Source organism: Bos indicus x Bos taurus, chromosome 25 (genome assembly GCF_003369695.1).
Source record: "Bos indicus x Bos taurus breed Angus x Brahman F1 hybrid chromosome 25, Bos_hybrid_MaternalHap_v2.0, whole genome shotgun sequence".
Classification (NCBI taxonomy): Eukaryota; Metazoa; Chordata; class Mammalia; order Artiodactyla; family Bovidae; genus Bos; species Bos indicus x Bos taurus.
The window spans coordinates 38,606,202-38,621,505 of record NC_040100.1 but is presented as its reverse complement, the minus strand read 5'-3'; the positions used below and the strand labels follow the sequence as shown (position 1 = coordinate 38,621,505).

At 45.9% G+C, this 15,304-nt stretch overlaps 2 protein-coding genes across 3 annotated transcripts in view; one reads left to right on the top strand and one right to left on the bottom strand.

Moving 5' to 3' along the window:
- Positions 1-10,888, bottom strand: part of GLYR1 (glyoxylate reductase 1 homolog) — a 31,765-nt gene extending 20,877 nt beyond the window's left edge. The window contains exons 1-4 of the mRNA XM_027527803.1: positions 10,791-10,888; positions 9,711-9,747; positions 8,696-8,775; positions 444-582 (exon numbers count right to left, since the gene is read on the bottom strand). Of these exons, the coding sequence (XP_027383604.1) occupies positions 444-582; positions 8,696-8,775; positions 9,711-9,747; positions 10,791-10,828 (294 nt within the window). The 5' untranslated portion in view covers positions 10,829-10,888. The remainder of the gene's footprint in view (positions 1-443; positions 583-8,695; positions 8,776-9,710; positions 9,748-10,790) is intronic.
- Positions 10,889-11,176: 288 nt separating this feature from the next.
- The window catches only part of UBN1 (ubinuclein 1), a 33,091-nt gene continuing 28,963 nt past the window's right edge, over positions 11,177-15,304 (top strand). The window contains exons 1-2 of one of the 2 annotated variants that reach the window (XM_027527801.1): positions 11,177-11,771; positions 15,014-15,301. In XM_027527801.1, the coding sequence (XP_027383602.1) occupies positions 15,053-15,301 (249 nt within the window). In that variant the 5' untranslated portion in view covers positions 11,177-11,771; positions 15,014-15,052. The remainder of the gene's footprint in view (positions 11,772-15,013; positions 15,302-15,304) is intronic. The other variant, XM_027527802.1, reaches the window with a different exon arrangement.

Sequence of the window (15,304 nt, the reverse complement as noted above, 5' to 3'; positions counted from 1 at the left end):
GTTATCCACATGAAAATCCTATGAAGTAGGCGCTGCTGTCATCTCTGCTTACATTTGGGCAAGTAGAGTAAAATAAAATTCAAGTCATTTGCCCACAGTCCCCAAACTGGATTTACATTCAGGCAGTGGACAGATCCCAGAGGCATGCTCCTAACCTCCATAAAAGGGAGAAGGCCTGTGCTGTACTCAAAAGCTGAGGGACTTCTGCTGGGTCCAAACGACTTTCCTGAGGCCAACAATCTATTCCAGAAAGGTCAACCAGATGCATGGAGTTTCAATCTGACCAGCAAAATGCTGACGCCTTAGACCTGAAGTAGCTCTCTCCCCACTGGCATTTCATGAGAATAGAGTTTCAGGTTCGGGTGATATTTAATCTGTTAGTTACTATGCAAAAAATAACCAGTCCAGAGTCGGCACAAAGTGAGAATCATGAGGCCTCTCACCTGGTCCTTCCCTTTGGCTCTCCTGAGGAACTCCTCCACGGCGTCCACAGCTTGCTGGAATCGCTTCCCCTTGTTGATCTTTATCATTTCCTCCTTATGTGCATGATAGGGCTTGAGCTGTTCCACTTTGATCCAGGCACTGGCAGAAAACATACAGAGCACGGACATGATCCACACTGCTTGTGCCACAAGTATCCAAGTCCTCATCCCAGCAGACTGCAAGTATCCACTCAGTTTAACTGGTCTTTGAAACAGGCCTGCCATGTTTTCAAAACATAGTACTGCCCACCCCCTAGACTCTTGAGCCTCAAAGTATGTTTTCTGGAAACAAGTCAAACCACCACCACCACCAAAATCAGCATCCTCCAAATAAAGTCACTGTTGCGGGTCATTTCCACTATCATTCACCAGCCTTCCACGCTGAAACACACACACACTGCCACTAGCTCAGGACAAAGGAGACCTGGAGATGCACCCCCACCCTCACTAACACAGCACACATGGCTCCATGTGGATCCCAGGAAATCAGGGCTCTTGGCTCTATCAACCACAGCAGCATCACTGCCAGTCAAAAACCTCAGTCAGACCGATGACCTGTCAATCCCGACTCAGGAATGCTCCGAGAGCTAAAGAAAGGCAACAACTTCAAAAACCTGCTGCTCCTGCAGACGTCTGCAGTCTCGGAGCTTGTGTTTGTTCATGAATGATTGTACCCACGGCTACTGAACCACACAAAACAGGTGACACACAGTTCAGAACAAGAGCAGCAGTCACAAAAGGAGGCTTTCAGAAATACAACTCTGCCTGTGATTAAAGGGAGAGGAACATAATCTTCAGATTTTGATTCCCACCACCAGTGCATAACATGTGAGAATGAAAAGAGCCATCAACCCTGGAATAACTGGCCTGCCACACTAACCTGCATGAATCTGCCCCCATTGGCTTTTGTGGTTTCCTTGAATGACGGTCAGTTTCCAAAACACCGTACAATGGAGAGAATTATAGGCTTGGCAAGGTTAAGAGTTTATTTACATAGTTTACCCTGTAAAACTCAAGAGGTTTCATAGCATAACCTTCAGAAAAAGTGGGTCAGGTCAAGGATATAGAAATGGGGCTATTACATGAACTTAGGCTTCTTTTCTTTAGAGAAAGCTAGAGAACACTCACTAATAATAGTCAAGTGCTAGCCTCTGCACATAAAAACAGTGCTACCACCCAGCAGCAGCCACCTGCGCGTCAAGTGTTGTGCTAGTGGTCGTAATAATGGGTCTGTATAAACACAACCTCTGGAACCATCAGTCTGCAAACCAAGACTAGGCATATTATCTGTGGGTAAACAAGACAAGTGAGAACAAAACAGTGAATGGGGACCTGGACGTTGGTCTCACTGCAGATTTCCAAAAAGATGAGGTAAGCAGGTACCTTCCAAGTGACCATCTCATCCTGAAGTCTGAAACTGGACACAATAGACCCATGGGTCCAATCTATAAGGAGGAAAAATGGAATTAAATTGACCCCATATTATTCAGCAAGTGTGTTTACACCGTTAAGGCCAAACCACCAGCACAATCAGATGAAAAGCAAGTCAAACTTTCAGATTAACTGGGAGCTCTGAGGTGACAAATACTCAGTATCAGTGATCTTAGAGACCTACAGTCCTCAAAGAGACCTCCTCCCTCTCCCAGCTTCAGGTCAGATGCTGAGACCTGCACGCATTCCTAGCATAAGATGGACAGGGTGGTTTTAATCAAGCCTCCCTGAGAAAGGACTGTAAGAATCCTAAGAGGGATTCCTAAATCCCTCTTCTCCAATCTCGTCATACTAATGCAGGACTCAGAGTAAGTGGAAAGGTGAGGATATTTGTGGAGGAAGCCCCAATGAACCCAGGCCTATCTTCTGTGGAAGCATCTTAAGTGGATTACTGAGTTCTGCCAAGAGAACAGTAACAGTCAAAGTTCATTCATCCTAAATAAAGACCAGCATTTGAGATACTAAAATGACATTTTCCTCTCTTATGACCATATTTGAAAAGTGAAAATAAGTTTGCTGCAAGAAGCGACAGTGTAAGTATGACTTCAAGAGAAATGTTAATCTAAGAAATCACCTCCTGCTGGAGAAACATCCTATCATCTCGGAAAAACAGTAAATAAAACACGAGCCCAGCAGAGCCCTAGTAGGATTACCTCCTGAAAGCACGATGTACTGAAATTCACTTTGGCCATTTCACTAATTTTTTCTCCAAAGGCTATATTCCAAAACTCTATCTCCTTAAAAAGGGTGTGCTTTTCAGCTGGAGCTTCAGTAAGGCCCTACTGAGGCCAGCCAGGCAGGGACTGGCATGCAACTGGTGCTCAATAATTCCTCAGTAAATGAAATCTTCCAGGCACGTCAGGGAGGCTGGACTGCTGGCCTCTGGGCTATACAGGCTTTTTGTGGTTGTTGCTGTTGTTTATGTGTTTTTAAAGTGAGCATTCTGTTTCTTTGCTTCATTTAAGCTGTAAGTTTTGATTTCCCTCAGTGTGCTCCTAATGCCTAGATGGAGCTGCACTTTTTCCAACCAATTTGCTGCAGGCTGAGAAGTCCAAAAAAAAAAAAAAAAATCACGCTTAGTCAAGTTGTGTTTAATGAACTGGCTTTGCTTCTGTATTCAAGGAAGTTAATTACACATTGTTTGTAGAAGTAAATGCCCGAAAACAAGCTAACTGGCAATCAGTGAGGTCACTATAAAGAATGAAATGGAAGGTCCTTTAAGATACTCGGCTAAGTGGAAAATGGCAAGATACAGAGCAGTGTATTGGTACGCGAGCACTTGCACTAAGACAAGGAAAAAGGGACATGCAACTTCCTGATGAGGCGCCCAGTGTCTCGAGGCCCTCTCGTAAGAAACTAGCATAACTAGATGCCTGTGGGCCAGAGACTTGAGGGGAAGAGGAGGAATGGAACTGTCTCAACAGTTTAAAGCTTGATTTGGGGAGAAACCGTAAGTATCTATTAATCTTAAAAAAACAACAAATCATGGACTTCCCTGGTAGTCCGGTGGCTAAGACTCTGCACACTTAGTGCAGGCGGCCTGGGTTTGATTCCTGGTGGGGGAACTAAGATCCCACAACAAAGATCTGGCACAGCCAAATGAAAAAATAAATATTAAAAATCTGCATAAATGAAATAAAATATCCCTCAACAGATCAACAACAAGGGCCCATGCTGTAGCACATGAGCTATTTCTACTGAGAAGGGGGCTCTCCCCATGACTTCCTTGTGTAGGTCTGCTCAGGTGGGTGACTACTGCCTGGCTGCCGGTGTAACTATACCTGTAACACAGCCAAGAGCAAACTTACCCTGGTAATCCGATACACCTCCTACAAATACTTTTCATTTGAGAACAGAAAACTTCCCCTAAGCCACCCTCTGATTATACATTCAAAATGAATGTAAAAATCTCACATTTTCAGGCTTCTCTGGTGGCTCAGTGGTAAAGAATCCTCCTGCCAATGCAGGAGACATGGGTTCAATCCCTGGCCACATGCTGTGGAGCAACTAAGCCCGTGGGTCACAACTACTTTAGTCCTGGCAACAAGAGAAGCCACCACAGTGAGAAGCCCTCGCACCACAACCAGAGAAAAGCCTGCACAGCAACAAAGGCCCAAAAGCCAAAAATAAACATTAAAAAAAAACCCTCACATTTTCAAACACTTTCATAATTCTGACCCACCTTCCTCTTAATTAAAACTAGACTGTACAGATACCATAGGGAAGAAGCCAGTCTATGAATGATCTCAAACACCCACATATATGTCTCAGACTCCCGGAAACAGTGACCTGAGGGGGGAGAGAGCATACAGGCAGAGGCCACAGGTGAGAACAAGTACACGGTCAGACAGGTATGTTTGCCCTCCATCTGGATTTGGTGAGAAGTACTTAGTAAATAATTCTCGGCCCCCCTCCCGCCAGCTTAAACCAGTCACAGAGGCTGAGGATTACTGAGTTGTTACAAGTCCAAGTCTAAACTATTCAGAAACCAAGACACCTCCCCTCAAATGCAAATCAAAAGACCAAAAAAGTCACAAAACAGGTAACAATTTCAGTTAATTACAAGCAATGACTATCATACAGATGTCAACAAAGACTTGCCTGTAAGATAAAGAAAATTTTTGTTTCCAAAACTGGACAACATTCCCCAGTGCTGGATAAGGCTCTCAAGCTGCACCACCGACATGGCCAGCCACTGCTTTCCATGCCCGTCTCCACGAGGGGCCTGCCCCCTGCCCCCGGGCGCCCTGCTGGAGCCATGGAGGGCGTCTCACCTGAAGGGCCGGAGCCGCTGCCAGCGCTCTCGAGGATCGCGGCTGTCCAGCTCTGGCAGAAGGACACTGCTGGCTCAGTTCAAACACTGGGGCAGCGGCTCTTACTCCCTGCCTGGCTCAATCCTTCAACCATTATATGGTGTTGGAGGCAGGGAAAGTGGGTCAGTCAGGCGACAAGTGAAAGGGGGATGCTCAGATGGGTCCAACCTGCCGTGCCCCTAATTACGAGGCACAGATTTTTCTACAATTTACTGATATTTCAGCACTCACTTAGACACCTCACAACCGGCCTCCCACCTTATATCTCGCTTGATGTAAAAAGAACTTCAGGCTGGGACCTCGGACATATTATCACTTAAGTCCTTAAGTTTCCTGCCTCTCAGTTTCTATATCTGTTGAAAAATAAGAACCGGAACAACTACCTTGTTTCCTGAAAGGGCTGTTGTGAGGAGCAGATGTGAAGGCTGCTATACAAAGAGCTGTTACGGACTTACACAGTTTGCCCACAGTATTCTTTGAACTGGTTTGTTTTCCGTGGGTTTTGCACACCTGCAAGCTGAATGAACTCCCTCCATTCTGCCATCCATGGCCACTGAAGAAACTTTGAAACCCTGAGCTCAGTTTCTGCTCTGACGGGCAACCACCTGTTCAAGGTGGGCCCTCATGCACCAGAGATTTAATCCTGGGCTGTGGTCACATGGTGGAGTTATCTTCCCCTCTGCATTTTCATGAAACAGAAAAGGGCTGTGGGCAGTTCCCATGTAGCGACCCAGGCTCAGAGAGTGCAATCGGGCCATCTTGTTAAGTCCTTCCTGTCACAGGGGAGGCTGGCTGGGAAGGTCTAATCCTCTCTTCCTTTTTGTGAGGGGGGAGCAAAGTCAGGAACGAACTCTGTTGGCATCCTGGTGACATCACTCTCAGGTCCTCTCTTCTTGGTTCTCTCTTTCAGTGGGAGAGAAACACAATTTTCTAGGTTTTGGAAGGAAGAATAGAAAAAAAATCAGGTTTCTAAAAGATAGGAACATGTCCACCGAGGTCAGGACACGGTGCCCAACAGAGCCTCCAGGATGTGCAGGAGCAGGCCTTAAGGGGAGGTAGAGTCTGGCTTCTGCCATAGCCACTCACAGCTCTGTCCGTCACAAAGCAGTTCTCACCCCTGAAGTCCACTTGCACTTCCTGTCTGAACTGTATCTCACACAGCCCTCCTTACACACAGTCCTAAACACAGCCCTCCTAAACAGTCACACAATGTTTATTCTACTCACGGTGCCCTTTGTCAAAACACCTGAGGATTTATGGTCAAGTCAGTGTTTCTCTCCTTAAGGTCAATTATTTCATCAATTCTGCTCAGGTTCTTTCCTCAGTTTTTGCTTTTTCACATTAAAGAGTTCTCTCTCTCACCGGACTTAGTCCCCTTTCCGGATGTTAACTCCATCAGATTCCATCAGGAGCACAGACTAGACAGCACACAGTACCCCTGGCTGGGAACAATGTAGTTTTTCCATAAAGGTGAAACAGTGTAAAAATAAGAAACAAAGAGTAACAAAAACAAAACATCAGCCAAACAAAAAAGGGGGCACAACGTATCATTTTGTGTTCAAAGCCTTTAAGGTCCCAGACCGCCCTTCCCAAACAGACCCTCCACATCCTACCCTACCATGGTCAGGGTCCTGTTCTTTCTCTCTCATATTTTCTTTACTTAAAGCCACCTGCTTCTCATCAACTTTTTTTTTGTAACAGATCTAACCCTAACCCAATGTTTGTTGAACACCTGCTCTATGCCAACCAATACAATGAGTAAGTGATGCTACTTTCTCATAACTGTCGAGTAGATTGTTGTCCCCACATGTGGACAAGGACCCAGAGGCTTAAAAGTCAAACAGCCCAAATCACAGAGCAGGTGAAACTGGTATCTGAATATACATCAGGCCGGTAACAATCCAGAGCTCTGTCACCAAAGTAATCTGCTACTAAGAAACAATCTGGAGATTTCGCCTTCAGAAGATACAAAGATTCTAAACTCTGCCTCAATGCTGACCACTAGTTAACTCTTCTCTGTTTAGAGAAGTGCTGGAGATCCTTCCTTTGTTTCCTTTCACTAAGGCAACTGCTTAGCCACAAAAAGTCAACATATTAGTCCCCTCTTAACTTAATGGCTTTTTATAAAGAACAGTATCAAGGCAGTTTAGAAGGCTAAAGATACTATATCTAGCCACTGCTGTGTATGGTGTATCCGCCTGCTTATGAGTCTCCTCAAAGAACTTCTTAACATCATCACCATCACTAACACGCTATTTTCGTGTCCAGAAAGCACATCCTTTTCACTGGCTTCACTGGTCTGCCTGGCTGAGTGCTTGAGTGCTGAGATACACTCAGCTCCCATTTTCTGTGTCCTATTTATACACAAGGACAGTTTATTTTTCTAGACTTTCAGCATGTTAAAAATTATCATAAAAACACAACGGCTTTCAGGTCCCCTGTAAGCTGTTTAACTCTCCACTTTCTATGAGTTTCCATTTGTGTTCCAGACTGGTGACTTCTTCATTTAGCTAATCAAGGTAGGCCAACAATATTGCCCTGCTCTCCTCAAGCACAGGTTCTTTACCTCTGGGAGGAAGTCTTTCTCTGTTCACACGTTCAACTTATCTCCCCTGGTTTATGGTATCCTCACTGCCTGGAACACCCCTACTGTTCCTTTCCAAATTCTACCCATCCTCCAGAGTTTGATCCAAATCATGTCTCTTCAAGAAGACTCCTTTGACCCCTGTCCAAATTTCTCCCTGCTGTTCTTGATTTCTCCTTGTTCTAGAATCCTTTATTAATTCCACTCCTTCTACACTTCGTCCCATCTGAAGTGTTTATGTCTTGTTACCTCAGTTCCCAGAAGACAGGGACCATGGTGTTTGCTTTCCCAGAAGTTCTCTTTGGTGTCTGGCTGCGCATTCAGTACTTGTTTTATGCATCCAGATGATCTTTCTCATGACGCGCACGGCACTAGCAGAGCATTCCCTCTTCCAGACTGTCTCTGGCTCTCACAGCTCTGGGCCAGTGACTCCCTTGAAATATTGCCACCAAAAGGCTGCTAAGTTGGTTTGAGACAAGCACTGGGGCTGGGTATGTCGGTACATGTGTGTATGGTGAATGCAGACATGCCATGCAAACTCTAAACCAGGATGAGCACTCTGACACAAAAACTTGCTAGTGAAGAATACCATTTATAAGAGATTTTCTTATGGAATATCATATATCACTTTCTACAAGCATATATTTTTCTTCAAACCCAAAGCTACATTTTCCTTTAAGAACCACATATACAAACACAATTACTTAGAGAAATTAAACCATCTAGCTAGAACCAGGCAATCAACTTGATGGAGTGATGAAAAAGCTAAACAAGTCACTGGAAACATGAAAACACATTCCTCCCTTTGCTGCAATTTATTATATGGCCTATCAAAGAATCTCAAATTAACAGTCCTGATTTCAACTCTAGAACACATCTGGTTAAAAAGCTTTACTGTTACAATGCTAGATCAAATCATCTAGTTTTACAAGAACAAGGCTAAACAACTACTTTTATTAAGACAAAAGAAATTTTAGCTTTCACTGTATAACTCATGCCCGAACCACAATGATAAACAGCCATTAAAAGAGAACCAAACAAAAACAAAAGGATCTGCCTGGAGGGGAGAGGCGTTGAGTAAAGAGATGGGAGAACCTATCTCAAAGAGGTGATCACATCTAGAAGGCATCGCCCTATTTTTCAACTGACGTGTGGGAGATAAGAATAACACTTTTTATTTAGGCAGAAACCAGAAGGATATGCCATTTTCATAGACCATGATAAGACTGAATTAGGAGTCCGAATTAGAATATTCACAAAGCAGCTTCAACCCAGGGAAACTCCCAAACATAGGGAAAGTGAAACTCTTCGTGAGTACTACTCACTGATCTTCTGTTCCAAAAAACTTTACAAAGAAGCATTTCTTCCCGCGTGGTTTCTTTAAGTCCTTGGGTGGGTTAACAATCTAGAGGATGAAAGAGGAAAACAAAAAGTTTTCTTCCACAGTGATAAGTTGGTAAGAAAAAACATGAAATAAAAGAAATATGTCTTAAAAAACAAAACCAAACACAGGGCCTAGTTTATGTCCAAACCTGGTGCTTTTCTACTGAGATACGTGGAAATGTGCAAATATTCCAGGAGTTCCCAACATCTACTATTTTCTATAGTGTTCAGTAGATACAATATCTCTTTAACTAAAATGATCCTGTTTTAAAAGTATTACTCCCTGCAACATGACCCTGTCATCACTGAAGAAATATACGAGACACTCCTGAAAATTCTTTTGTACAAAGAGTTGAGACAGGTGACAACAACAGTGATGAATAAATCAGGCACTGCAAATGCCATATTGCAAAGACAAAGTCTAAAGACATTTCCTGGGCTCCAATCAGGAATATAAAAACAGAACATTTGGAAAGCTATGAAGGATCGCCTCATGCAAAATGTGGAATGCCAACTTCTGCAGAGATGCACTGGAGCAGCACATATGGTAAAATGGAAGAAGATTTAAACTTAGTTGGGACAAAAATACTTTGACTTTTCACTAACCTACATTTAGATTTTTTTTCTTCCCGGAAAGTTTATTTTCTTCTCCTTTTGTTCGATTTATGCAAAGCTAAATTCAAGTCATAATGGATTTTCAGGATTAAAAGACTTTATCAAAAACCACTTCTGAGTCAAGAAATAATAATTCACTGCAGATTAAAAGATCTGGTTTATGTATACTACCTTTTCTAAATAAACTGATACTAAAGAAAAAAAAGAAAAACAAAAACCCGTGTGTTATTTAAATAAGCCCAGTTTAACTCAATGCTAGAGTCTGTGGGGAATTCCATCTTACATGCTCCCCCTTCTCAAAGTCAACTTAAGACGTTCTTCATTCAGTAGCAAGACACTCACCTTTCCCGGCCAAGGAGGATACCGGCCGAGTTTCCCCCTAGAGAAAACACAGAGAGTCAGCATTTGCCCTGGAAAAGCAACTCCAGCTCCTTCAACACACTCAACATGCAATTTATTTTTCCTAAACCTCCACCTTCACCCTCCACTGCCAGACTAAAAGCTGGCAACAAGGAATTCTTAAACGTGGCTTCCACAGCTGGGCCCAAGATGCCCAAATTCCTCAGAAACGCAATGCAAAAAAAAAAAAAAAAATCGAAGACTTCGGTGCGCCAGGTATGTGCATCCTTCTGAAACCACCGAGAGCCATTTGTCTAGAGCCTGCCCGTGACGTGACGGGCGTGGGGGCAGCTCGCTCTGTAAACACAAGACTTCCCCTTCACAAAGTCTGGTTTAATTCACCAGCCTGGCTTTGACAAAACGCTAAGAGAAGCCCTTCCTCCGGGTCGAAGAGACGAGCTGCGCAGCTCGAGGGAGGCGGCTCCCGTCTCGGTCCGGGCGGTTGTCCGGGACACAGAAGCTGACAACGAGAGGCACCGGTCACTGCCAAGCCTTCGGTTGTAATGGAGAAGTGTTCCCTTCATTTCTTCAAAGCGCAGCGCCGGCAGTCAGCTTTCGACACCCCCGGGCCGAGCCGCCCGCACAGGTGGGTTCCGTCGCGCAACGCGGGTGTCGAAGCGCTTTACCCAGACGAGACGGCCCCGCGGGCTCCCAGGCTCTCCTGCTCTTCCTGGGAGCCCCCCAGCCCAGACCCCGGGGCGAGGAATCGGACGTCCGTGGAAGCCGCGCGGCGCCGGGTACTCTCCTCACAGTGGGCCGCCACGCGTCGGGGTCCGGAGCACTGCTCTCCCCAGGCGGCCTCGGTGCTCGGAGCTGGGCCCACCGCGGCCACCCTCGGCCTCAGTCCCCCGGGGCCAGGCTGCCCCTTCCGCCCGGCTTCACTCCCAGCGCCGGCACCTCATCTCGACCTTTCTCCACGACCTGGAGCGCGTAGAAAGGCCGCCTCGGGGCAGGCCACACACCCCACGCCCGGGGAAGCAGCTCCCCAGCGCACCGCTGTTGGCCCCGGCCGCCCGGACTCACCACACCAAATCGCCGAGCCGCAGACTCACAGCCGCCATCTTACCACCCAACCACCGCCGACGCACGGGCGGTTGGGAACATCAGGTCGCTCCGGCGCCGCCCATTGGAGTGAGGCGGACCACGTGATAGGGGCCGGCCGTCCCCCCCGGCCACGCCGCTGCTCTGACGTCACCGCGCCCGTCGGGGCTTATTGGCCGGCCGAGCGGCACGTGACCTGGGCGCCGCGGTCTCCGCGCGCCGGATCTCCGAGACTCCCGGCTCCTTTCCCCCTCCCTCCGGCTCGTGACAACGAAGCGCCGCGGTCTGAGGCGGCGGCGGCGGCGGCGGCGGCGGCGACGGCGACGGTGCGGCCGGCGTAACGAGCGAGGGAGCCGGCCGTGCGGCCCGCCCCGCCCCCGGGCCCTGGCCTCCGGCGCCCGCCCCGACAGCGCTTCCGTTACGGCCGTTAGTCCGGCGCGGGCCCCGGGGCCGGCCGCGTCGGCGCGCCGGTAGCTGCCTTGACGGACTTTGGCGCGGCCTGGAAGCCAGCGCTCCGCCCGCGCCCGGGGCCCCGCGCCCGGCGGGCTCTGCGTGGTCGCTCCTGCGGGACGGACTGGTCCTTCGGGGCGCGCTCTCTAACGGCCGGCGTCTTGCGGGAGCCGCTCCGAGCCTGCTTCCGCGCCGCAAGTTCTCCCCGGGGCGCAGCGCTGCCCGCCGCGAGGTTCCGAGTTGCCCGGCCGACGTGGAGCCGGCGTCTGTCCGCTTCCTCCTGGGCCGGCATAGCCGGCGATCCGCCCCCTCCTCGCTCCGCTCACTACCCCGGGCGCGCGGGGGGACCCGGCCATGGGCCGCGGCGCGGGCCGACCGCCCGCCGGGAGGCATGGCTCGGGGGCCGGCCGCTAGCGGAGCCGCCGCCCGGGCTCTCGGGCCGGCATGAAGACGGCAGCGGGGGGCACGAAAGCGACCCGCGGGGCCGTAGGCTGCATTGCTCCGGGGACAAAGGTGCGTGTCTTTGTCGGGTTCGGGCTCTCATGTCAGTCTTGTTGTAGTTTGACACTTTTGGGGGAAGTTGGGAGCAGGCTGTTTTTTGACAGCAGGAAGGCAGCAGATGCTAAGGCGTAGTTTATCAGTGAGTTAAGACTAAGCCGTTCAATGGGGAAGTGGGGACAGCAGTTGAGCACAGCTATGCCTACACGTCAACAGCCCAGGTAGAAAATAAAAAAATTTTAAGATCCCCAGTTCTAGTTGTAGAGCCCAAAGAACTCAAGGTCGATGTTGACTTAATTTAGAACCGGACTTTTATTGAGCCATCCTATGCTCAAAAAAAAGGTGGCAGGTCTACACTCTGTCTCCCAAAGGTATACTGGTTGTAAGAATGGGGTTTTAGCGAACTCGCGGCCCGGTTTCTCTTTACAGTCAGCTTCCTCTAAGTACTAGTTTCAGGACAGCTAGTTTCAGGAGCTGTCATTCACTGGTAACTATTTCATGTTGTTTTAGAGACTAGACCGATCTTTTTGAAAGCATATTTAAGTTTCCAGGAAATAAGAAAATTAAACACATCTTCCTAGTTTAAGAACTCTTAATTTTTGAGAAATTTTGAGAAATTTGAGAAATAATGACTTAGTAAAATTCACGAATTGTATATCATATCAGACTGGACCCTAAGGACATTTGTGATAGAGCCGGGAACATGGTAATGAGTAAATATATTGTCTAATATTATCTTGGTAGTTCTAGCCAATGCAATAAGACATGAAACAAAAATAGAACATTATTTTTCGGAAAGGAGGAGACAAAATTATTATTTCTGTGATAGGATAGGATAGCCTATTTTGAAAAACAGAATTAAGGGAAAACCATTAAAATAGGAATTCATTGAAGAGACTATTTACAAAATTAGCATTCAATATTCGGTGGATTTTTCTAAATTTCACCAATAATCAGTTTGAAAATATGATTGAGAGGGTATATAGAAACAACAAAAAGTACCATTCCTTGGAATAATCTGAGATACAAAAGGAGGCCTGAATTTCTTGGATAACCTGGGTTGAGGTTTTTTAAGAGGGGTGCTTTCATTTGTAGAATACTGTGCTTTTATTTAGAATTAAGAGTCAACTCTTACAATTGAGTATTTAAATACTTAAGCCTCTTAAGCTTTTTAAACAAATCTTGTTTATAAATCTTAAGAATGTATACATAAAAATAAACATTTTAGGTTTTTTCAACTATTTGAAAAAAAATTTGATTTTTGACAGTTTCAATTAAAGCACTAGTTTAATAGATTCAATTCAGTTCAGTTGCTCAGTCGTGTCCGACTCTCTGCGACCCCATGAACCGCAGCATGCCAGGCCTCCCTGTCTGTCACCAACTCCCGGAGTTTACCCAAACTCATGTCCATTGAGTCAATGATGCCATCTAACTGTCTCATCCTCTGTTGTCCCCTTCTCCTCCTGCCTTCAATCTTTCCCAACATCAAGGTGTTTTCAAATGAATCAGCTCTTCGCATCAGGTGGCCAAAATATTGGCATTTCAGCTTCAACATCAGTCCTTCCAGTGAACACCCAGGACTGATTTCCTTTAGGATGGAGTGGTTGGATCTCCTTGCAGTCCAAGGGATTCTCAAGAGTCTTCTCCAACACCACAGTTCAAGTTTAATACATTAAATTCTCATAAACAATGAACTTTTTAAAAAATAAAATTTCTTTGAGTGTTTTAAACTGCATTTAAAGTTCTATATGGTTGTTCTCCCAAGTACCTAAAACTTCTACAACAGTGAACTCGTAAACCTAAAGTTAAATCTTTCCAAGGCTTAACTCTTGTAAGTCTAATAAACTTACAGGTGTAAGTCAGGTCTTTTAAAAACACACTTTCAATTTTATATTTTTCTAAGGATTTCAAATTAATAACCACGAGATGTATTTTTTACTATTAGGTAGACTGAGGTCATACTATCTAAAATTTGGGCCAAGATAAAGTTACATTTTTAAATTACCTACTGGTCAGGCAGGGACCTAGTTAGCACTTCAATTTGACCTTTCTACATCCTCCATTGGTTAATGTGCAGATTCTCTTCATATGGTGGGACTTTGCCTGCTTTTATGAGTGCGTACTTTTAAGTCTTCACCTTGAGTTTGTTTCTATAATCCAATGCATCACAGATGTGGGGGCCTTGAAGTTTCTTTTAGGGGAATTTTTTTGACATCTTAGTGCATGGTGGTTTTTTCCTGCCAAAAACCAACCTGTTTTGCTGCCAGTTGCTTTTCTCCCTAATTAGAATTTTAACTCTTCATTTTTAGATATTTTATTCCCTTAGCTGGTTTTATAGGTCACAATTTTATGGTCACAAAGTGAATATTGCACGTATACACATACCCATAATGTATGCGGATACTGTGCGCATGCTCAGTCGTTCTGACTCTTTGTGACCCCATGGACTGTGGCCTGCCAGGTTCCTCTGTCCATGGGATTTTCCACCCAAGGCTACTGGAGTGGGTTGCCATTTCCTTCTCCAAGGGATCTTCCCCACTCAGGGACCAAACCGCATCTCTTGCGTCTCCTGCATTAGCAGGAGGATTCTTTACCAGTAGTGCCACTGGGGAAGCCCCTGGAACCTCTTTGGCCTGTGATATTTTGTCACTTTGCTGAGGCCCAAATTTGGGTAGTGACAGACTGGTATGAGGAAGTGAGTCCAGCCACACTGCTCTTTAGACAGTGGTCTTAAACTTATCCTGGGGCGGGCAGAGCTTCTATGAACTGATGAAAACTTTGTCGTTGTGAAGAATGGCCCTACATGAAAGTAAACTGCTGAAAATAAGAGGTTTTAAGAAGGAGATTATTCTCAGTCCGAAGTTTTAAAAAAAGTATATTGGATAAATTAAATGAAAACCAGTTTTCTCTACGTTCCTTTGCAATTCTGAGGATTCTTTAAGGCTGTATCAGCATGCGTTCTCTAGTGTCAAGGATCTAGTGAATATGCATTGGACAAAATGACTGGAAATATGCTAAACACTGATTATCTCTGAGTATAGGATTTGGGATGCTTTTCATATCTATGTGAAGTTTTTTATATTTAAAGTAAATAGTATTTAGGCAGAAAAAAGCAGTAAACGGTAATTAAGATAAATTAACGATGATTCTTGACAGTGAATTTTTTTTTTTAATTTAAATCTGTAAAACTGAACAGGAAAAATATCACCATTTTTATCATCTTGGTTTGACCTGGCTCTTGTTTTCAATGTTAACAGAAGCCATGCAGTGACACCCGCTAAGACTTGTTGGTAGCCATGTCGGAGCCCCACAGGGTCCAGTTCACCTCTCTCCCAGGTTCTTTGAATCCTGCGTTTTTGAAGAAATCCCGGAAAGAGGAAGTTGGGGGAGCAGAGCAGCATCAGGACTCGGAGCCGGCCGCGGCCGCTGTTCGGATCACACTCACCCTCTTTGAGCCGGATCACAAACGTTGCCCAGAGTTCTTCTACCCAGAGCTGGTGAAGAACTTACGAGGGAAGGTGAAAGGACTTCAGCCCGCAGACAAGGTA